This window comes from Protobothrops mucrosquamatus, unplaced genomic scaffold (assembly GCF_001527695.2).
Source record: "Protobothrops mucrosquamatus isolate PMUCROS unplaced genomic scaffold, P.Mucros_1.0 scaffold96, whole genome shotgun sequence".
In the NCBI taxonomy this organism is placed as follows: Eukaryota; Metazoa; Chordata; class Lepidosauria; order Squamata; family Viperidae; genus Protobothrops; species Protobothrops mucrosquamatus.
Window position 1 is genome coordinate 869,010 of NW_015386471.1, and position 22,804 is coordinate 891,813.

At 37.9% G+C, this 22,804-nt stretch overlaps 1 protein-coding gene across 1 annotated transcript in view; it reads right to left on the reverse strand.

Annotated features, from left to right (window-relative positions):
• DPYD (dihydropyrimidine dehydrogenase) overlaps positions 1-19,273 on the reverse strand; it is a 518,537-nt gene extending 499,264 nt beyond the window's left edge. The window contains exons 1-2 of the mRNA XM_015812569.1: positions 19,243-19,273; positions 13,339-13,457 (exon numbers count right to left, since the gene is read on the reverse strand). Coding sequence (XP_015668055.1) covers positions 13,339-13,457; positions 19,243-19,273 — 150 coding nt within the window. The remainder of the gene's footprint in view (positions 1-13,338; positions 13,458-19,242) is intronic.
• Between the last annotated feature and the right edge of the window lie 3,531 nt (positions 19,274-22,804).

The following is a 22,804-nucleotide window of genomic DNA, read 5'->3' on the forward strand; positions in this document are numbered from 1 at the left end:
GGAGCCAGGCTCGTGTACCCTCCCGAGCTGCCAGTACCAGCCAGGAGGGACACGGATCTAACAAACATGTGGTTGCGTTCAGCCTCCCCAAGACCCTGTCCACGTCCTCGGGAGCAACAGAGTCAAACTCCTCCCATACAACCATCTCAAGACCTGCTTCCGTCTCCTCCCCCTGGGCCAACCAGTCGGAGTCCAAGCCATACACAAACCATATTGTTTTTCTTCTAGATTTTGTTCTCACTTCATTCTAAACTCCACATCCTTCTTTTAGTTTCTATGCTTTTGGTACCAGAGAAACTCTTCTATACCTTTCAGCCCTCATCATGTTATTATGAAAGTTTATCGTTTTGGCCAACTTTCTCTCTTCCCTCAGAAACTAGACTACAGTCAGTTTACTTCCCTGAGCAATACAACATTTCCTCCAACCTTATCAACTCAGTTCAGCATGCCAGAAATAAAAGGCTATGTAGACTGTCACAGGCCATCACTATATAAGAGTTATACTATTTATTTGAAGATTATATTTATGGCACTTCAATGTTAGTGATACATACGTATTTTAATTACCCCGTTTGCCCAATGGCTAAGGATCTGATTGTAGAAAACCAGTAATTCGATTCTTGCATCAGCCGAAAATTTATTAGCAGGATCTAGACAAGCCATGTTCTGTATACCTCAACCAACTTTTGTATGACATTAGCCTGCAAGCAGTACTAAAATAGCATGAATGCATGAAACTCTATTAATTTTTAAATAGGCTTTCTTGAATTTAGTGTAGGAAACAAGGAAATTTCCAATAAAGATCCATAAGCAGAATTTTGATTCTATACTGATTTCCCATTATCTCTGCCATAACTATCACTGAATGTTGTATCTTATGATTTATGATGATTGTACTTTATGATTATGATCATGATTTATCACTTGTTCCTTGTACATACACTGAAAGCTTATGCACCAGAGACAAATTCCTTGTTTGTCCAATCACACTTGGCCAATAAAGAATTTCTATTCTATTCTATTCTATTCTATTCTATTCTATTCTATTCTATTCTATTCTATTCTATTCTGTTCTGTTCTGTTCTGTTCTGTTCTGTTCTGTTCTGTTCTATTTCAGCTACAGAAGGTATTGCCAAAAGCTGCATCATCATGTAAAACATTTAAACTTAGGTCAGTCCAGCAGCTCTCGACTGCAGAATTCTATCCTTTTGTTGATGGACACATTTCAGATCAGATATTCTCCACTTGCACTAATGCTAAATACAAAGAATCTTGCTTCTGTTCAAATTTTGTTGACAACAGGGAGAAAAGAGGGAACAGGATGTGATCCAGTTGGGACCACTGCAACACATAATGTTGATATAGTAAAGATGAGACAGACAAGGCTGAAAGGAGCCCTGGGACCAAGCTCAAAACGAAACAAATAAGAGTGTGTGAAAGCCAGGGGTTGTGACTTGAGGAAGCAAAAGAGTAAAACAACACCGAAAAGCCAAGGTAAGCCTGGCACAGGGGGAGTAATAAGAGACATAAAGGTAGAATGCTGGACATTCTGTCAAATGGCTCATTCTAGCATGTCTGGCCATATCATGGGGACCTCTCAGCAAACCGAATCCTATTTAACTGTGCTATTCTTAATTCTGTAGCATCATTCAAAAGAATTATCATTTATTTTCTGCCACCTTAAAGCATTAGTGTGTAATTTATTTATTTACTTTTTACAACATTCTTAGAGTATTCTTTTGTTACTCTGCTGTAGATCAGTGATCCCCAACCCCCAGTCCATGGACCGGTATCGGGCCGCAGCGTGCCAGCAACCGGTCCGCACAAACAAGCAAAGCTCCATCCTCCGGTCCGTGGAAAAACCTCTCTCCACGGAAGCAGTCCCTGGTGCCCAAAAGGTTGGGGGCCTCTGCTGTAGATATTCTGAACTGAGTGTAAAGACCCTAGCAAAAAGCCAGCTCAAAAGCCAGCATCCAGCAACAATATCATTATTTTAGTCTGTATTTTGTTGCCTATGCTCACCCACATAATTAATCCTACAGCAAACAATACATACATACTCTACTTTCTAAAACATAAATTATTGTCTTTTCTCAGCCCCAAATTCTTGTAGAGTATAACTCATTTCCTGTATCATGACCAGATGAGCTAATTGTACGTTATTGTAAGGCTAAATTGACAGAAACTTGCAAGTCTGAAAGTGCACTTTCCCCCCCATCCCCTTTACAGTCTGAGAAACTAGGGAGGGTTTCTTCTAAGCCTATTCCCCTGATCACAAACCAGCCATATATCTATCCATGCTGTCTTTTATTTGATTGTTCCCTTGGCAACATCTCTTTGCCCAGTCTCCAAAGATATTTCCAACACGAACACGAGAGATATGTCCTTTGGAGAAGAATTCTCGTCTATTTTGCATCAAGGCCTCCAAGCCAAGCTCTCAAACAAGGCTTCCCATTCCAACCTTTACCAAGCTACATTTCAGTTCTACTAGTTAGGACTGGCATATCATTAAGCCACTTTCAGTAAGGAAGGGCAGCAGCAATGCTCAGATAACTCTCCTGGGGGTTGAAGAAGATAGCAGTTTTTTCCCTACTAAAAGTCTCTTGTAGGTATGTTATAAGAAATATAGAAAACAACCTTTAATTGAAATCACTGAATTTGTCATTAATTGCCTGTCCCAGGAAGAACCCTTTCACTTGAAATAACAGCTATAGAGAGACCTCCCTGAATCCTGCGAGGGTGAAAATTTCAGCAAGGGCTCAGACAGTCTTGAAAGATGCCTTGCTACGGGCACCAATTGTAAGAACAAAATACACTGTTTGGTTCAATTCTTACAACAATATTTAGCCTTTTCTAGTGCTCTGATAGTTCCAAATTCTGATCTGCTCTCCTTTGTGTTTACTCACTGAGCTTTTTCAAACTTAATCCAGCAGTCATGTCCTGCTGCTACTGTACTGGTTTAGACTACATGCAATTATATGGAAGAGGAGTGCAGAGAAGAAAGCACGATTTAAGCATTTAAAACACAAGGCCATACATAAGAATGCTGCATGAAGATGCCTGCCTGCCATTCTCACTAATAAATTACAGATAGTCCTCAACCTATGACCATAATTGAGCCCAAAGTTTCTGTTGCTAAGGGAGACAGTTGTTAAGTGAGTTTTGCCCCATTTTGTGACCTTTCTTGTCATAGTTGTTAAGTGAATCACTGCAATTGTTAAGTTAGAAACACTCTTGTTAAGTGAATCTGGCTTTCCCCATTGACTCTTTGCTTGTCAGAAGGTCACAAAAGGTGATCACATGACACAGGGACCATGCAACCGTCATAAATATGAGTCAATTGCCAAGTGTCCGAATTTTTATCATGTGACCATGGAGAAGCTGCAACATGCTTTTGTAAGTGTGAAAAACAGTCATAAGTCACTTTTTTCAGTACCGTTGTAACTTCAAACAGTCACTAAATGAACTGTCCAGGACTACCTGTGTTGCTTCTTTTTTTATGTACAAAGGTTCTTGCTGTGGGAAAGTTGTATGCAAGCAATCCTGTCTGAAAAGAAAACAAGTAAATGAAGTAAGCAGATAAATACAAAAATGTGCATGTTTTGTTGAACTTTTAAATAAAAGTTCAATGTGTTTCAGAATGTAATTAAAAATAGATTCTATACAGGTATGAGCACAAGTGTGGATGCTCTGTGCCTGCTCTTGTATCCTGCTGCTGCTGAAATTTCAGGGTGCTTTTGAAAATGTAAAGACTTCTGTTTTAGATTGAGCTGATTTGTTAAGCTTTGTGCCTTGTTGATATTGAGCTTCCTAAATGTATTTAAAATAGCCAAGGCTGTTGATTTGAGGAAACATCTGCTCTATCTTTTTCTGCCGATGTTTCATCCCTTCTACTCCTATTGGTTTTGTGAAAAAATATGGAAGTAAATGGCTTGTTTCAAATCTCCATTATTTCCTAATCTGGAACACTAAAAGTATTTAAAATATTGTTCGATCAAAACATGGAACACTTAAGCCATTACAAGTTTGCTTCTACCAGAATGCACACAACTTTTATCTGTTTTGATCCAAGCTTGAAATGGAACACATTTTCTATTTTCTGTATTCCCTTGCTGAGGAACTCAAGCTTTATACATACATATTTTGTATCTTGTATTTTTTTTTCACCAGACCCTGGTGGCATTGCTAAAGAATTCAATTTGATCTGAAAAAGTTGATAAAACTAAAGTTTTGATGGATAGTGTGAATGAAGAGCTGCTTGGATAGCTATAGTGGATCAGAATCTAATTAACTATATTCTTCAATCTCTGTTTAAATTAAAAGTAATTGCTGCTTTAGAACTGTACATTTCTAAAAACATCCAGGGAATAATGGTATCTATGAAGTAACTAATCCATGGAAAGAGGAGAAAGATGGCCCGTTCTTAGATTCCTGCATTATTCCACTCAGCATATTTTCATAGTATGAATTTGTAATATTCAAGTCTGCTTTAGCATCCAGAACTTCATGGAGGATTTCTTTCATCGAGAATTGTTCACCATCAGGTTTCCCAGAATTGCCTCTATCAGGATATTCCATTCTGTTGAGCTATCAAATATTCCCTAATTTATCCTGCAGAATCCATATTGCTTTCATGCAGCCCATAGAAAGAAAAATACAAAATCTATTTCTAGATGGTTTTCTCAGGCTATGGGTCTTTTGCTGCAATTTAAAAAAAATAAATCTGTGGGGTTTTATTCCACTGTTACACTTTCTCTGAAAAAGTGATTGTGATCAAGCTGTAAATCAGGCTGACATAAATTTGTGACAGTTTCTGGGTTTGGTTGCCTCAGAAACAAATATCCATGCTTAGTTATATTCCACTTTGATTAATACAGTGCATTCTATTCTTGAAAAATATCTGGAAACTTCAATAAGTGAAAAATATGGTCGCTAGGCTAGTTAACTGATATATGGGACAACATGAGGCTTTTGGTGGAATTCCTGCATTAATTGCCCGTTGTTTAGCAGGCACAATTTAAGGTATGTTTAAAAAGAATTTTTAAAAAAATCTTTAAAGGCCTTTTCAGCTTGCGTCCTAATTGTCTAAGGAATCTCTTATTTCACTAAGGATTTGTCTAGATATCAGCTTTTTTTAAGATACCCCCAGTTACTAAGATACTTTGCTAGTAAGTTATGAATCACTTTTCCTCAGAAAATTCATTCAGAATTTTCATTCAATCAGACAGTCTTTTAGAAAGCTTTTTGGAAAGGAATCAAGATTTTTCTCTTTAGTTAGGCATATTGAATTTAGTTTGAATTAGCACAGAGGTCCACAACCTTTCTAGCTTGGCAGCCCGGCCTGGCACGGGGTGGGGGGTGGGGGTGGCATGTGAGTGGCAGGTGCATGCAGCTCAATTTGTGTGAGCAGTGCGCACACATCCTCCCCTCACATAAATAGAGCTTCGTGCACGAGGGCAAGCACCCTCCGCTTGCACAAGTGGAGCTTCACGCACACATGCTTGGCCATCACTCAAGTAAGTGGAGCTTCACGCATGCATGCTTGCCCATCTCTCCCATGGTCCAGTTTTGAACAGGCTGTGGCCTGGTAGTGGGCCATAGCGCAGAGGTTGGGGACCCTTGAATTAGCAGTAAGGATATCTAGCTTTGTTGTGTGTTGGGCTTTTTTTTTATACAATCAGATTTTGACTGTTTATGTTCTTTTTTCAATAGTTTTGAGTGACAATAAGCTATAGATCAATCAATTAATCAATCATCGTCAATATCAAGGACACCAATGAAACATCTAAACATCTACTTCATACACAATTGTTTGTCATCTACCAGGGTATCCGTCAACTAGTTTATACTCTGGTCTCTCTCTGTTCCATGACTTTGTTCATTATTTTCTTCAGGTAAATTTAAGTTCTGTTTTAATGTCTTCTATTTTAAATTCTACATGTAGGAACAAATTTTACCAAATCAATGTCCATAAATAAAATTATAAAAATTTGAACATTTTTATTAAACTGAAACCTAGAATAGAACTAGGACTCACTCATATCAGGCAGAAAATAGTGTACCTTCTTTCTTTATTTTTGGATAAGCCAGTTATAATGGTTTCAATACTGTTTCTTTTCTTTTCCTATACTCCATAGCCCAAAATTTTCAACAGCATTATATGCCAATATAGTTTCCTCAAATCCTTGAATTTCCTTTTTCATAGTACCTCTCTAATTGGAAAATGCCAGCATCTTTCACATCAATCTTTGTCTACTAGCCTACTAAAAATAAATGAGTTGTAGTATACTAATTCTACCAAAAATGTCAAACACTAATCAAGTATTTTTCTGTTTTAAGTATAGGTAATCTTCAACTTACAACCACAATTGGGATTGGAATTTCCATCATAACTCAATGCAGTCATAAGTTGAGACTGACCCAATTTTACAACATTTTTTATGGTGGTTGTTAAGCAGATCGTTAAGAAAATCCAGCTTCCCCATTTTGGCAAGCTGGATTTGGCAAACCAGCTTGCCTAAAATCAGCAAAAAAAAGGCCACAAATTGTGATCATGACTGCAGGATTCTGTAACCAGTCATAAATGCAAGCTAACTGTACGCAAGTGACCATGGGGGAGGTAATGGTCATAAGTGTGAGTACGGGTCATAATTCACTTTTTCTAAGGCCATCATAACTTTGAGCCATTGTAAACAAATAGTCATGAGTCAAAAACTACCTGCATATACTGGTTAAAATTGCTTTAAAACAGAGATTGTCAAACAATAGTCTGCAATCTCCTTATCAGTGAATCAGACTAATATCTGCCTTACTGCAATTCTCCACACTCAGCACAGTCAAATCACCTGGCCAGAACCCACTCACTTGCACTTCAGCCCCCATCTCCTTATTTTGTTATATCTCAAGTAATTCAAATAGTGAATATATAGACAAGGAAGCACATTTCAAAGTATTAATTCTGTATTCAGCTAGAATGCAATAGCTACTTCTGTGGCATCACATATGTAATTCCCATGCATATTTACAAAACCAAGACAATATTATATTGTGATTAATCATTACTGTTTATAAAAGCAACTTATTTTATAAACATTGTCAATCTTGGTTTGTTTCAATACATTATATTTATGATTAGTCACATTTTGTCTCTGTTTGAGTTACACAGCAATTTGTAGTTAATATAATACAGAAACCAATGCTCTTGAACAGAGATCATCAACCTTTGTCAGTTGGCGGACTGGAGGAAAAGGGAGGGGGGAAGAATTTTACATGTGTGCATGTGCATGGGGCCACGAGCACACGCACGCCACAAACGGGGCAGGGCTAGCGCCCACGTGATACTCACTAACCCTGCCCCCTTCTTGCATGGCGTAGTGCCTTGTTTATGTACCCCACAGCATGGCAGTGGCCATTTTTGCACCTTGTAGTGCAATGGTGGTCCCTTTCCGCACCCCGTGGCGCAGCCGCAACAGCATCCATTTTTGCACCTTGCAGTGCAGTGACATCCCGTTTTTGCACCCTGCGGTGTGGCGGCGCTCATTTTTGCACCCCGCAGTGCAGCCCATTTTTACACCCCAAGGCATGGCGGCGGCCCATTTTTGCACCCCAAGGCACAGCGGCAGCATCCCATTTTCACGCCCCGAGGTGCAGCCCTGTTTTTGCGCCCTGCAGCCGCAGCACTAGCACAAGTGAGGGAGTGTGCGTGCACACGTGTGCACACTGCCAGCCTATCCCGCGGCCCAGTGGCCAGCAGGCCACGGCCCGCTACTGGGCCACAGCCCACAAGTTGGGGACCCCTGCTCTTGAACAGCAGGGGTCCCCAACTGATAGTTATGTCAAAACAGGACTAGAAATACAATAAGAAAGAGGCTGAAGAAAGACTTGGTTCATTTTATTAACACTAAGATATGATCCATGCCAGTTCTCCAATTACTAAAACCTTTGCCTAAACTCTGCAAGGTGTTGTAACTTTTTTCTCCAATATTTTTCCTTAAATCTCCTCTTGCAAGTATTTTCTAACTACTACCCACATGGCAAGATGTTTTCAAAAATAGTAGCGCTAAGTTGCCTAGCAACAGTATACGTTACATTTCCCTATGTTTAATCTGGACACCTTATGGTAAAGATACTTTTCAGAAGCTGTTACAAGAAAAGTATGCAAAATTGTCCTCTGTATATTTACAGTAGTGGCCAAAATTGTAGAAACCTTTTGGGAAAAGTGTATTTTTGAGGTTTGATGGCTAATAATACCATTTTTTGGAGTAATACCATAAATTTATATATCAATGGAAAGATAATTTAATCAAGAATGTAATGCAACAAAATTTGTTTAATTATCTGTACTGTATTCTATGAAACGTTATGCCAAATAACCAGAAAAAGCAAGCACAACTTGCTTAGGTTGATATCAGGTAGCTTTCCTTCATCTGATTGTAGCCAATGAGCATGAGTGTTTAGAGAGCCAATCAGGTGTCATCTTGTTTTGGCAATGAGCCAACCAGATCACAGTAGGATTCAGTTATTGATGTCATGTATTGAAGCTGAGAGGAGGACATTTGTCAATGTGTTATGGGATCGCTATCAAGTTGGTTGGTTTTTTTTTGTGTTCTTTCATTTAGTGAGCTTGTAAAACATAATAAAATTAAAGTAATGGTGCAAAGAGTTGACTGGTTGCCCAGAAAGTGATGTAAAATAGTATTATTAAGTGAACAAGGCTACAGTTATAAAGAAATTAGAAGAAAAATTGGTGTAAACGTAACCAAAGGTGGCATTTCTACTGTACACTTTTCCCAAAAGGTTTCCATAATTTTGGAAACCTGTACCTCTTCAGTGTAAAATGGACCAAGAAATCAGAACTTATATAAATTCTGCAAAACAGGCATCAGAAGGCAAGCCTCTCTGTACTGCTAAAACACAGACTAACCTCACTTGGGAGCTACAGACTATTGCTCCTTTCTCCTGCCTTCCTATGAAGCTGCTACAACAAAGTTATAAAATTCTGTTTATTTTGCAATTCATTTTTAAAGACTCTCAACTATTACTAGATTCATCTTAATTGTTATAGTCAGTTGTGAATTCAAACCAAACATATTAGTCATTCAAGCTTTCATCCTAACAGAGTCAATAACCCTTTCAACTAGGCATACAACCTAGGAAAATACAAAGAACTTGGAAAGTATAGCAGATAATCAAAAGAATGCAGTTTGTTCTTTTAAGCCAATCCTCCAAGAGCTTAAAAATCTCAATTCCCATCGAATTCAGATATAATATAAGTGGAAGCTAACAGTCAAGCTGAGCAAAATCCTCCATCAAAAAAACATAAACCCTATTTGTTTAGGGAAATGGTTGAACTGGCAGTCTTTGAGAAACACTGTCAACTAAGCAACTTTAGTATCAGATTCCAACATACAATAAGTCTAATCTCTATTATCGCACATTAATTTGTTTGATTTGAGAGTACACCTTTATCCCAGTAATGATCTACTGGATCAATTCTAATAACCTCTGAGATGGCCTAAAGCCAGAAGGAAGCCTTTTAACCTTTTAGTCCTGAAACAGCTGTTAAGCTGAAGGGAGCTGAAAGGAGGGAAGCAGATTGTCCACCCAATATAATATCTGAAATATAATATTATTTGTAATTGTCAAGTATATTTTTGTGCAGTTTCTACAAATGGCAAGCATGTGTTCATAACTTCAGAAAAATAATGTAAAAAAAAAGTAGGATGAATCAGTTTAAAGAGTAAAGTGTCCAAGTACTTTCCTTTGATGCCTGTTAATAAATTATACCAATTATTGGTTAATACTTATGATTAAAAAGACAAAGATTTCATAGAATTAGTATTTTATTATACATATATCTGAAATTACTACTGGATTATGATTATCGAGTAATGGTTACCGAGTGATCTATATAGAATCACTATTACTGTACGTAATTTTAATACCAAACATTCAGTGCTGAATGTTTAAATAAATCCGTCCAAAAGGATTACACTGGATCCAAATGTTCTGCAAAGGTAACATATGGGAGCAAATGTCCCAGAAATGAAGAAATTCAAAATAAGTTTCCTTGAAATGATCAAACGGTTCAATATTTTTTTCCTGAAAGTTTGGGCCCCTACTTATTTACTAGGCTAAAACGTGGGCTAAGATATTTTCTCATAGTCTTCAAAATTCCTGCTCCAATATTTATTAAGCTATCACAATTGTAGAATTGTTGATACAGTCATCAGGAGTCAAATCTGACTCAATAACACTTAATTAACAAGATAGAATTCAAGCATCAGATAGCACAAGCAATAACACTTAAGACTTTACAGCCCTTTTTAAGCAGTTTACAGAGTCAGCATATTGCCCCCAGCAATCTGGGTCTTCATTTTACTGACACTGGAAGGATGGGCAGCTGAGTCAACTTTGAGCGGTTGAGAATCGAACCACTGGCACTCAGCAGAATTAGCCTGCAGTACTGCATTCTAATCACTGCGTCACCATGACTCTTTCCAATTTTTTCTACTTGTACTCCCATCTGATCCATTTTCCCATCCTCAACCTCAAACTGGAAAGTCACTGAGCCACGCAAGGAAACAGGTCACTTATGCCTTCCCCCCCCCCACCACAAGAGTAAAATATTTTAATAAAATGTGCAGATGCTAATGTATAGGTAGGGATGCCAATTTAGAAAAAAAAGTAAGTGATTGTCTAATCTCTTCTTAAAAGTATAGTGTAAGTATATGTATATACTTATATAAAAATATAAATGTATATAGAAGTATACACAGTATAGGCCATCTCACTATACATGGAAAGATAACTTGCATATTGCTCCATTGGGTATCCACAAAATAACAGGGAAAATATGGCCTTCTAGGTGTTCCTGGACAACTCCCATCATTTCTCACTATGAGTTTTTTAGCTTGGGATACTGGAATTGTAATTCGGTGACACAGGTTTCCTTATTTCTGAAATGGACAATATCTGCAAATTAGGACATTTTCTGTAAATTAGGAGAACTTGTGTTAGCCCCGCCAGGGAGTCTAGACAAGAATCACAATCAGGACTGGTTCTATTGTTATTGTATGGTTATTTAACATAATCTTGCAAAACTAAAAGCATTCATCCCCTCATTTTCTTTTATTCTCCAGAAAACTACATTCGGATATGTTTTCGAGACATCCTCACTTCTGTGGACAGATTATCGTTTACATTCCAGTTGTATGTGAACTGGAAGATACCACATTGCCAACCCTTTGGGGTAGTAAAGAGAAGGAACAAAGCCAGAAGGGTTTTCAAGAATGCTCTTTATTTTTATAGGGTATGATAGCAGAATCTTGAAAGTCTCTATCATGTCTTACATAAAATAAAGATTTGTTGTTGTTGTTGTTTCTTTCATGTGCTTGGTTCTTCTTCAGGACTTAGTAATCTTTTCTCAAACTCTTCAACAGTTTGTTCATCTCTTTCCCACTCTCAGTGCCGGCTTATCAGTCTATTCCAACATTTGCCCAATCTAGGTCGGGTGTTCCCAATCCCCGGTCCATGGACCGGTACCGGGCCATGGCATGCCAGAAACCAGGCCAAGCAACCACAACTGCAAACAAGCAAAGCCCCATCTGTGGGATGCAGGAAGCATACAAAACCATGCCCCCTCCAGTCTGTGTATAAACCTGACTCCAAGGTTGGGGGCCACTGTCCTAGGGCACTAGTGATTACTAATGAAATGATGGCAGTGTGCCAGCCTTGCTTCATAAATGAATGAATACACACACACACACATACACATTCCAAAAAGATTCATGCCTGGTTTACAATATCAAGCATAAAACATAAGTAAACATCATACTGTACTTGTACCAATGTATTCTTTCTCAGGAATTACTTTAAACTCTACAAAGTTTGACTGGGATTATAAAATATTTTTGGGGATTAGTTTGCCTTCTGACAGGGATGATTTGTGATTGGCCATGCATGCTCTGGAGGACATAATTGTAAAAAGGCACCCACTACATCTTCTCAAAATCCATAAATGTACTCCTAAGATCAAGGTTGCATTCCAATATACTAAAGACATCACCCAGTAGGATTTTAGACAGATTTTTGTTTTTGTTCTTAATTAGAGTTACCATCTTTCAACTTAAAAAAAAATATTCTGGAAAGGAAATGTTTATGTTAATATACTGCACAAAATTTATTTATTTATTTTTATGCCTCTACAGCAGTATAACTGCAAATGGCTCATTAAATCATTCATAGCTTCTTTCGTCACTCCCACCAGAGCTAACAAGCCTGAGGCATTATTTCAAAATCAACAATCCCTGCCACATTGTTTTATTCATTTTGTTAGATTTATATCCTACCTTTCCTCCAGGAGCTCAAGGCAGCTTACATGGGAATTTCCTTCATTTTTATACCCACAACAGCAATTCTGTTAAGTAGGTTTGGGATGAAAGAGAATGATTCAGCCAAAATCACCCAGTGAATTTCTATGTCTTAAGGTGAACTTGAACCTGGATTTTCCTGATCCTAGACAAAGTTCTTAACCACTATACCACATGGTTTCTCATAACACACTTAAATCTGTGTTTTGATTTGAGCTAACAGTTCTCTGCCACTTACAGTGGTGTTCAAAGAAAAGGGAAAAGAAAGGAATTGTAAACAGCAACTTAGATGCCACCCCCTCTGTCATTCAGGGTTGATGCTCGGGGAAGTGTCATCCTTTTTCCTCTGTCCTAAAATGTCCAAGATTGAAAACCTGAATATTTCAGAATATTTTTTTCTTCCTGTCAGAGGTTTAGCTAGGACAAAAGGACTTCATTTTCCAAGGATATCCAGACATAAAAGCATGCATGAAACTGAGTTCTGCCCTATTCTCTCTCTCTATTTATTACAATTATTTATGTACAGCCCAGCAGGCCAACAGAGTAATCAAAACAGTGATAAATAAAAACACAATGGATGCTCTTTTAAATCAAGAAGATGGTGAAAGAGAAAAAAGGAAAGCCCCTTTTCTGTCTTCCAGAATCCTGTATGTAAGGTATTTAGTGCAAAGGAGGCTATGAAGGGTAAAGGAAAAGCCAGATGTGCTAGTTGTCATGTTCCTTCTATCCTATCTTGCATTGATGTGACAGTTCATAAGTTCATTAAACCTCAACTTGCCAAGTCATTTGAGCCATTAAAAAAAAATAGATGGAAAAATCTCTCCAAAGCAAGACTGCAAACCACAGTCTAGGAGATAAGGAACCCAACGTTTGCTTACTGGTATGCAATTATTCCAACCTAGTGTACAATTAAGGAACTCAGCCTTCACCCAGATCCAAAGTTAATAATAATAGTTGTGATACTTACTGAACAATTTTTATCTGCATTCCTTTTCCAGCGCTTTTTCTCCACTTTCTTTGCTGCAGTTGAATTCAAAGATGCATGAGTTGGTATACGAGGGTTGAGAGCTAAAATATTCTGCAGATATAAAAAAAAAAGATGTTTCCTTTTTTAAAAGTTGAAAAGCAGAGAGAGAAACAATTAAATATTTCTGCTTACAAAACTTCAAAGTTCCCAGCTTCTATTTGTTTAAAAAGAAGGAATTTAGCAATGTAAAGTAGATGTTTGAGTCAATTATATTAACATGATTTCCTATTAATCTGTTAAACTATTAATGTTCCCTAGCCTTTCTTACACAAATGAGGGTTCTATTCCAGTAAAAGTTAAGAATTATATTGTTTTGCCAGAATAAAATTAGCTCTGCAATTATTCTTTTTAAATTTCCTCTCATAATTTAAAATTCATATACTTACAATATATGCATGCTCCGTGAGTGAAACACTGCACATAACACTGACTATAATTTGCAAATGACATCAAAGTGGGGGGAATTGTTAGCATTTTAGAAAATAGACTCAAGATTCAGAAGGATCTTGAAAGATATGAACACCGGGCCCTATCCAACAAAATGCAATTCAGTGGCGAGAAAAGTAAGGTCCTGCACAAGAAAATGCACGATAGATGGTACCTGGCCCAATAGTAGTATCTATGAGACAGATTTAGGTATTACAGTGAGCCGCCATTTAAGTATGAGCCAGTAGTGTGCTGCAGCTGCCAAAAACACCAACACACTCCTAGGCTGCATCAGCAGAGGGATAGTATCAAGATCATGTGAAGTGATAATACTGCTTTATTCTGCACTAGTGAGGTCACACTTGGAATACTGCATCCAGTTCTGGTCACCAAAAAAATGCTCAGACCCTAGAACAGTGGTGGCAAACCTATGGCATGTGTGCCAGAGGCGGCACGTGGAGCCCTCTCTGTGGGCATGCGCCATCACCCCAGCACACGTGGTCTCTAAAAGTTTGCCATCACTGGCCTAAGGCCAGCCAGCCTGGAGCCGCCATTGGGGAGCCCACCATCCCACCTGCCAGAGACCCCCTGGATCTCCTCCAACCCTGCCCGGCTCCCACAGGTGTCCCTCCCCATAAGCAACATCCTCCTCTGTCCCCAGATATTCCATTGTTGTATATTTTAATTTTGTATAATTTTATATACTTTTTATATTATGATATTGTACTGTACACCACCCAGAGTAGCTTTTTGAGGAGATGAGCAGTCTAGATAATCTACTTCTGATACTCATCCACAACCAAAGCTGGCTTGATGGAAAGAAATTCAGTTTCACCCTTCAAAATTACGATTATGATTATTTTTTGCATACTTATTTTGACTGGATTTGGCATTTTTATCCACCTATCAAGCTATTATTATTATAGTTCATTGCACAGTCAGCCAGATGTCCAGATAGGATTTGGCATTTTTGTCCACCTATCAAGACCTTCCCGAGGACTGGGATAGGCAGATGTGGATGGTTTTGGTGTTAAAGGTATTGTCATAGAATGTAAGCTTTTCTGAATAAAGCTGCCTTTTGCAATTGACTCAGGCTGATTTTGTCAATGCCAACGTAACCGTTATTTTTAAGCCTAGCTATTGTTACCATTTATGCTTCCTTTCTATTAAATCTAAAATTTAGCCTCTCTTACTTATGTTACAGGATTATGAAATTGCTAAACCTTTCAACTGGTTATTTGTATTATAAAATACTTTGTATAATAATAATAATAATAATAATAATAATAATAATAATAATAATAATAATAATAATAATAATAATAATAATAATAATAATAATAATAAAAGTTGGAAAAGACCTTGGAGGTCATCTAGTCCAACCCCCTGCTCAGGCAGGACACCCTATACCATTTCGGACAAATGGCTGTCCAGTCTCTTCTTAAAAACTTCCAGTGTTGGAGCATTCACCACTTCTGGAGGCAGGTTGTTCCACTGGTTAATTATTCTAACTGTCAGGAAGTTTCTTCTTAGTTCCAGGTTGCTTCTCTCTTTGATTAGTTTCCATAAATGTGTTCATTTATATTACTCAAAATGATAACTTTGTAGCCTAAAATTCCATAAAGTTATATGCAATTTTTTTTAAAAAAAATTAGAAAACCTTCTAAAATAGTTGACCTTGTAACAAATTTAATATAAAGCAACACCAGTAAAAGGTGGAGGAGGAGGAGGAGGAGGAGGATGATGATTCTGGAATAAGTATTTCATAAAGTTTTCATTTTAAGTCTTGAATTTTCTAGGCATCATTCAAGGAGAAAGAATATGATATTTTTTTCCAAATCCAATACTTGCAAAATAAAAGTCTTTTTAAGATTAAGAATATTGCCCATTTGCAACAGGGAATGATTTCAGATAAAGGACAACATGAAAATTGTAGTAGACACATTTGTAAATGTCCTTTTACATAAATCAACATTTAGAAGTTATTTAGGGTGCCCAGCACTGGTTTAGGAGAAGGCAATCTGGATCCTTCACAAATTAGCTTTTGTACTAGAAGCTAAGTAAATAGAAAACAAATTATACCAGAATACAGTATTTGTCCAGCTAATCTAATATTTTCCAATAGTTGATAAGCTAGTACGTATCCAGATGATATGGATGTCAACCTCCCTCAACCCCAATCAGCAGGTAAGAGACGCTGCAGGTTAAAAAAAAAATCCAGGGGATGCAAAAACTAATTACTTTTGGTCTACTCTAATGACCATCCAAGAGTTCTTTCTTGCTGGAAGATCAGGAAATGACATTGTATCTCAGTGTGAAATACCACTGTGCTCATCAACTTGAATTGAGGTGGCAGATACCTCTCATAAATAAAGAAATCTTCACCATAAATTAGCGTGGGAGACAAGTTAATAAAAAAAGAAAAAAAAGCAATCTTACAAGATGTAAGTTAGGCATGACAAAACATGCAGCACATTTTATTTCAAGAAACTGCCTCCTAACAGGCACAGATTCACATGTTCACCACATCAAAGAAACATGGCTTTCATATGTCTATGAAAACATTCTGTAAGTGGTTTACTAAATGTGAAGATACAAAATGCTTAAAACAAAATCTAAGCCTGACACACTGCAGTGATAGCATATCTGACAGAGCACCTTAGCTCATTATAAATAATTGCTTTCATAAAGTGTATCTGAATTCTGAAACAGCGTATTAAAAGCTGGATGGCAGAGGAAGGAAAACACTACGAGGGAGAACGGTATTTATTTGTTTAGGAAATAACCTCCACATTGTGCCTTCCAAAATGTCTTCATAAAACCAGTTTCCATGCACTGCCATTTATTCCCAGTATACTGCAGTACATAATACCATTCTAATGCATTTCCCCTCCCCAAAAAAATTATTTTCCATTAATGTTATGAAATATTTGCAATGCATTTTAATATTATTTTCACCTGATTAAAAAAAGTAACTCACACTTCAGAGTTCTATTGCCACCATTCTTCCTGGGCCAATCCAGCCTGATTATATAAGGAAATGATCAGAAATGGCCAGAGTAGGGCAAAAATGAAACCTATGACCCCAAGTCAGTGGTGGCGAACCTATGGCACACGTGCCAGAGGTGGCACTCAGAGCCCTTTCTGTTGGCACGCGCGCCAGCATCATCAGCAGCAGGTCCATCAGGCCACCACCGCTGCCCGGAGCAGGAGCCTCACCAACCATTGTCAATTGGTGGACTGGAAGAAAAGGGAGGCAGCATTTTACATGCGTGCATGCACGCACGGGGCCGCGAGCACGCACATGCTGCAAATGGGGCGGGGCTAGTGCCTACGTGATACTCACTAGCCCTGCCCCGTTCTTTCATGGTACAGTGCCTTGTATCTGCACCCTGCGGCACGGCGGCAGCCGTTTTTGCGCTTTGCAACACAGTGACCCATTTTTGTACCCCTGGTTTTTGCGTAGCAGAGGCGACACTCAGAGGTGCCTCCTTGCCCCCCCTGAAGGCACCACAATGCTGATGCGGCCCTGGCACTTTGTGATAAATAAGTGGGTTTTGGGTTGCAGTTTGGGCACTTGGTCTCTGAAAGGTTCGCCATCACTGCCCCAAGTTATTAAAATTCAGTTCAGTGTTTGGCAGGAATCACTGGAAAGTTACTGTGTCGTGTTAGAAGTGCAAAGTGAAGGAAGAGCCTTTGCAAGTGAAGGGGGCAAACACAGGGATGGGGTGCCTGTTGGAGATATGCATGAATTCCAATTTAGTTCAAAACATCATGCCCTTTAAATAAAATATATCAAATGCAGAAACAGATTGATTCAAAGCTATTGCCCCATTAACTCTTCTTTGCATTCAAACCTTCCATCTTCAGGCTAAAAAATATAATTGAATGATACCAGTACAAACTGAATACATGCATTTTTTCCCCAAGATCTTTTTCAATATTCCTGACCCTTTTTCGGGCAAAGCTTTTATTCCATTCTTTCATCGCTTTGTTTTATTTTATTTTATTTATTTATTTGGTTTTCACATTCTTTGAACTACCCAACTCCTTCAGGGGCAGTCTGTATTGCCACGGAATGTATTTTAAAACTACCATGTCTATGATGGTGATCTTGTGTATTTATTTCAGCTTTTTTTTTCTTTTTTAAGTATAGAGTATTTCAAGAAAGTAAGATCAATGAGATCAATAATGTCTGCTTTTCTTTTCTTTGGACTACATCTAGGAGTTTCACTGGGATACCTACACTGCCACGAGCCTAAGAATTTTATCATGAAAAAAGCTAGGCATATTTATTCAATCCCAGATAGACTTCTGTAATTTTAAATCTGTTACTGAAAAGCTAGTAGTCTACAGATTTCATTCATAGGACAAGTCAATGTTAAAATTTAATCAGCATTAACTATACTGAAAGGTTTGGTGAGGTTTGGGATTTGTGGGTGCGAGGGGTGTTCAGTACTACAATTACCTAGAAGGTGAATTTTAAGCATAATATACTAAATCAGTGATGGCAAACCTTTTAGAGACGAAGTGCCCAAACTGCAACCCAAAGCCCACTTATGTATCGTCGGGTGCAGGGTGGGTGTGGCCCATTGTGTGGGCGTGGCCCATTGGGTGGGTGTGGCTATGGTGGTAACGGCAGACTGAGTGGGACTAAAAAGTTCAATCAATCAATTCCAACTTTGTGAGATCTTTTTTTTCCGCGAGAAGTTGAAATTGATTGATTGATTGAACCTTTTTTTTTTTGCACATGGCGGAGGAGGCCTAAAGCAAAAAGGTTTTATAAAACCCAGCTGAAGGCCTAGGACTGGGGCGATGGCACACGTGCCCACAGAGAGGGCTCTGCGTGCCGCCTCTGGCACCCGTGCCATAGGTTTGCCACTACGGTACTAAATCATATCAACAGACACAACCACAAACTCTTTTGTTAATGGTCACCACACGGGTTATTTTCCCTGGTTTTACAGTATTCTTTTGAATTTCATTTCTCCCTTTCCTTCATCCTGTTCTTCCACTCCCTCCTTAAGTAGATATGGCTGAAGGTTAGAAAAAACTACACATGCCATTTTCTTTTAATAATTAAATTTTAATCTAAATACCAAATGAAAATGCTAGGACCTTGCAACCTTATAAAACAAACATAAATAAAAATAAAGCAGTTTTAAAACCATCTCTTTAATAGAAAGGATGAGCTTGCCTTTGTTCTGAATCCTTCCTAGAAGCTAGGTTTTATTCTTTCAGACAATCGTTCGCATTTCTCATTCGTTCCCCATTTGTGTTGTACTGATATTTCGTTCTTTCCAGCAACAGCTATAGAAAATTCTGACTTTGCTACCAGCTTGTTCAGGCAGAACAAGAACAAATTCTGACAGTGATTGAGGTTGCACACCCAAAATGGGACCCCTGACAGAGCACATTCTGAGTTGTACTTGGACAAGCTAGCTGCCATCTTCTCCGAGAAGAGTAGGAGCAAATTCTGACAGCCATCCTTGTTTTTGGTTTAAGCCTTCAGGTCCGTGCATCTACACCCAGAGCCCTGTTACATGCTGTTCCAGACTTCCCGCTCTACTCTATTTGGATATGCTGACAGCCAGTTCCTCCAGCCCAGAGAAGGAATAAATTCTGGCAATAATCCAGCTGTCAATGCGCAAGCCATGAAATTTGTACACTGAAAGCAGAGCCCAGACCTCAGTCTAATCTTTGCTTAGATAAGCCAGCTGTCAGCTTGACCAGACAGAGTAGCAGTAAGTTCTGGCAACAATCCTGCTTTACATATGAAAACTTCCCACCAAATTGTGGCACCATCCCCTCCTCTGATTAACTTACAGCCTTTCTGGTGGCTGCAAACCATCACTTGAAAACCTCTAGGGTTATATTATAATAAATATATTTGATATTTGGATGCCGCGTTTCTTAATATATAAAAAATGCAATTTACACCAGTTGAACTAAAACACTATTCCTCAATTATCTTAGTTGTCTGAATCTTACAATGCAGCCTCTCAATCCAAATGATAACACAAAACTGGATAAATCCTTTAAAATGCTACAAGAATGTTCCAATGTATGGATGTGTATAACGTTTTTGTATCAGTTTCTGAATCCTAAAGTGCAGATTTTTCAAATCTTTCGCTTTCAGCGTTTGCATTTGGAAATTGGGGGGCTCAAAGAAGAAGAAGAAAGTCCACTGCTAATGTGGGCATTTTGCATCTTTAGAATTAAGACTTCATTCAATGATCTTTGAATGGGATTATTCTCTAAGTGTACCATTATAGCTAGTCTTCATTTGGAAACTGCCTCATCACATTAATGACAGTCATGAAAAAGTAACTTTACAAGCAATCTTTATGACCTTCACAGGTCTGTAAAGCTGAAGTAAAATAATAAACACGGTTGCGGTTTCATTTTTTGACCAGTTCACTTAATGACTTCGCCAGTCCCATTTATCATTGCTAAACAAGGATTACCTGGATTACTTTAAGCTTATTTGATATACTGGGTCTATCTTGTCTTAGGACCATTCTCCTTTCAGATAATTGGGATCTTATGTATATCTCATACACTCCTATTTTATGTATGTGTCAGCAGGGATAAATTATATTGAGGATAGAAAATAAATGTTTCTCAATGGAAATATGTAACATGCTCCTGATTTTCATACAGAAACGTTGCTATATAAATATAGAATTGGGACACTTCCAAATTTCAGCACAGAATTCATTTATCTTAAGGAGTTTTTCTGAATATCGTCAGCATTAAATGAATTATTGTTAAGCATTAAATGAATTAAGGGAGGAAAACCCCACATAAATATGTCTACTCCATCCCTGTCCAATAGAATGTCCTTTTATATGCTGGTTGGGATGCACACGGGTTTTAGTCCAACACATTTGGAGAGCAACTGTTTAAGACAGTCACTGTCTATGACGAAAAAGCAATGTAAGAATACTAAACAAATCACAACACAAAGAATGGTTGAAGAAAAAAGTAAAAGGAACAAGAATGGTCCAAATCAGCAGTAAAAAAAACTGAAGCTGTGTTCAATTTTTTACTTTTAATGCTTCTTTTTCTTTCAGATCTGTGAGAATGTAATTTTTTTTAAGTTCTCTAACATCAAACTGTATGACACCTCAGAACACTCTCTGTGCAAAATGTCATAAGCACCATAGATCAACGATGAAGCACAGTCTCTGCCACCAGGGAACAAAGACAATTCCCTTGTTTCTCCAATATTCAGTAATTACAGGATATAATCTCTCTCTCTCACTCTCTCTCTCTCTCTCTCTCTCTCTCTCTCTCTCTGTGTGTGTGTGTGTGTCTGTGTGTGTGTGTGTGTGTGTGAGAGAGAGAGAGAGAGAGAGAGAGAGAAATGAAAAAAATGTTTCTTCGTGAGAATAGTTTTATCAGTGTAAATTATATGAGTCTTTATGAAAGAATTGTATTAATTTAAGGTGTTTGTTTAAACTGTGTAAACTGTGAGTTATTATGAAAAAAACATAGTAATTTAAGATATTTTGTTTAAATAGCCATACAAGACCTTCATGCAAGAACACCAGCAAAAAAGAAACACTTAAATGTATTTCATTAAAGTGTTGGTTGGCTTGCATAAATTGAGACTTTGAAATATAGGTCATAGTAGGTGGCAGCCCTTTGCTGAACTTGGCTTATCTCAAAAAAAGCTAAGTGGGTTTGGAATTGGTCAGTACTTGTGCAAAACATTATGAAGAAATCCCAGGATTCTGGGATTGTCTGGGAAATGGAGAAAAACATTAGCAAATAAGACAATACCAAACCCTTCTGTATTCGTGCCAAGCAAACTGCACATGTAGTCAACAAAAAAACCGAGCTCAATGGAGACGTTACCTTTTACTTATTCCTTATTCAAAAATTCTTTCACTTAGGCAGGATGATTTAGATTATCCTCCAACCTGAAGTCTATGAGGATGAAATGTATTTTTAAATATTATAAATAAATACCTCTCCTCAAACAAAATTACAAGATGTGTTTCCTAGGCAGCATCCTGCAGATATTTTTAACTGGAACAAAAACAGGGTATCCTTTATTTTTCACAGCCAATAAATTTAACGGTGAGAGCCAGTTTAGTGTAATGGTTAAATACATCTGGCTAGTTACTGGAAGATCATAAGTTCTAGTCCTGCCTTGGGCACAAAGCTACCTGGGTGACCATGGGCCAGTCACTTTCTCTCAGCCTTAGGAAGGAGGCAATGGCAAACCATTTTGAAAAACCTTCCCAAGAAAACTGCAGGGACATGTCCAGGCAGTGTCCAAGAACTGGGTATGACTGAACAAAAGAGAGGGGGAAAAAAAAGATTTAATCCATTTATATGTCTAAAAAAATAAAACCAAAAGAATTTCAAAAAAAAGAGTTTAATGACAAATTAAATGTCTATAAAGTATTAGATTATCAATATTTATCATTCACCGACAACTCTTTCACTTTTCTTTTATTCATTCCATTAAAAATAAACAGAAAAGCCCCGATGCAAGTCTTTTTAAAAGCACAACATAGTATGCCAAACTGTTTTTACCTTTTTAAGAATCAAATAGATTGTTTCATACATCTTCACACGCATCCTGTTTTGAAAGAGGACCGTGTACCAATTCAGTCAAAGGTTTCCACTTATTATATTGCTTCCAGTAATATTTAATATTTATACACGGTTATCATGCTTTCTACATTACTACAGAGGTACCAGGGCATTTTGTTGCTCACCTGCCATAATGACAGAGGGAGAGGAGTTGATTACATGAAACCCCCCATATGCTCTAAAAACAGATGTGAAGAGATTACAAGACTGCCAGCAGCAACAGAATGTGCAATCATACCAAAAAAATAAAAAAGCTAGGTATGTACTAAACTATCCAGATAGCATTGTGCTATGTAAGTGAAAATCCTGGGACAAGTTTAAGTCCTAAAGCTGTTATTGCCAAAAATATGGTCAGAGGGTATCTGGACCT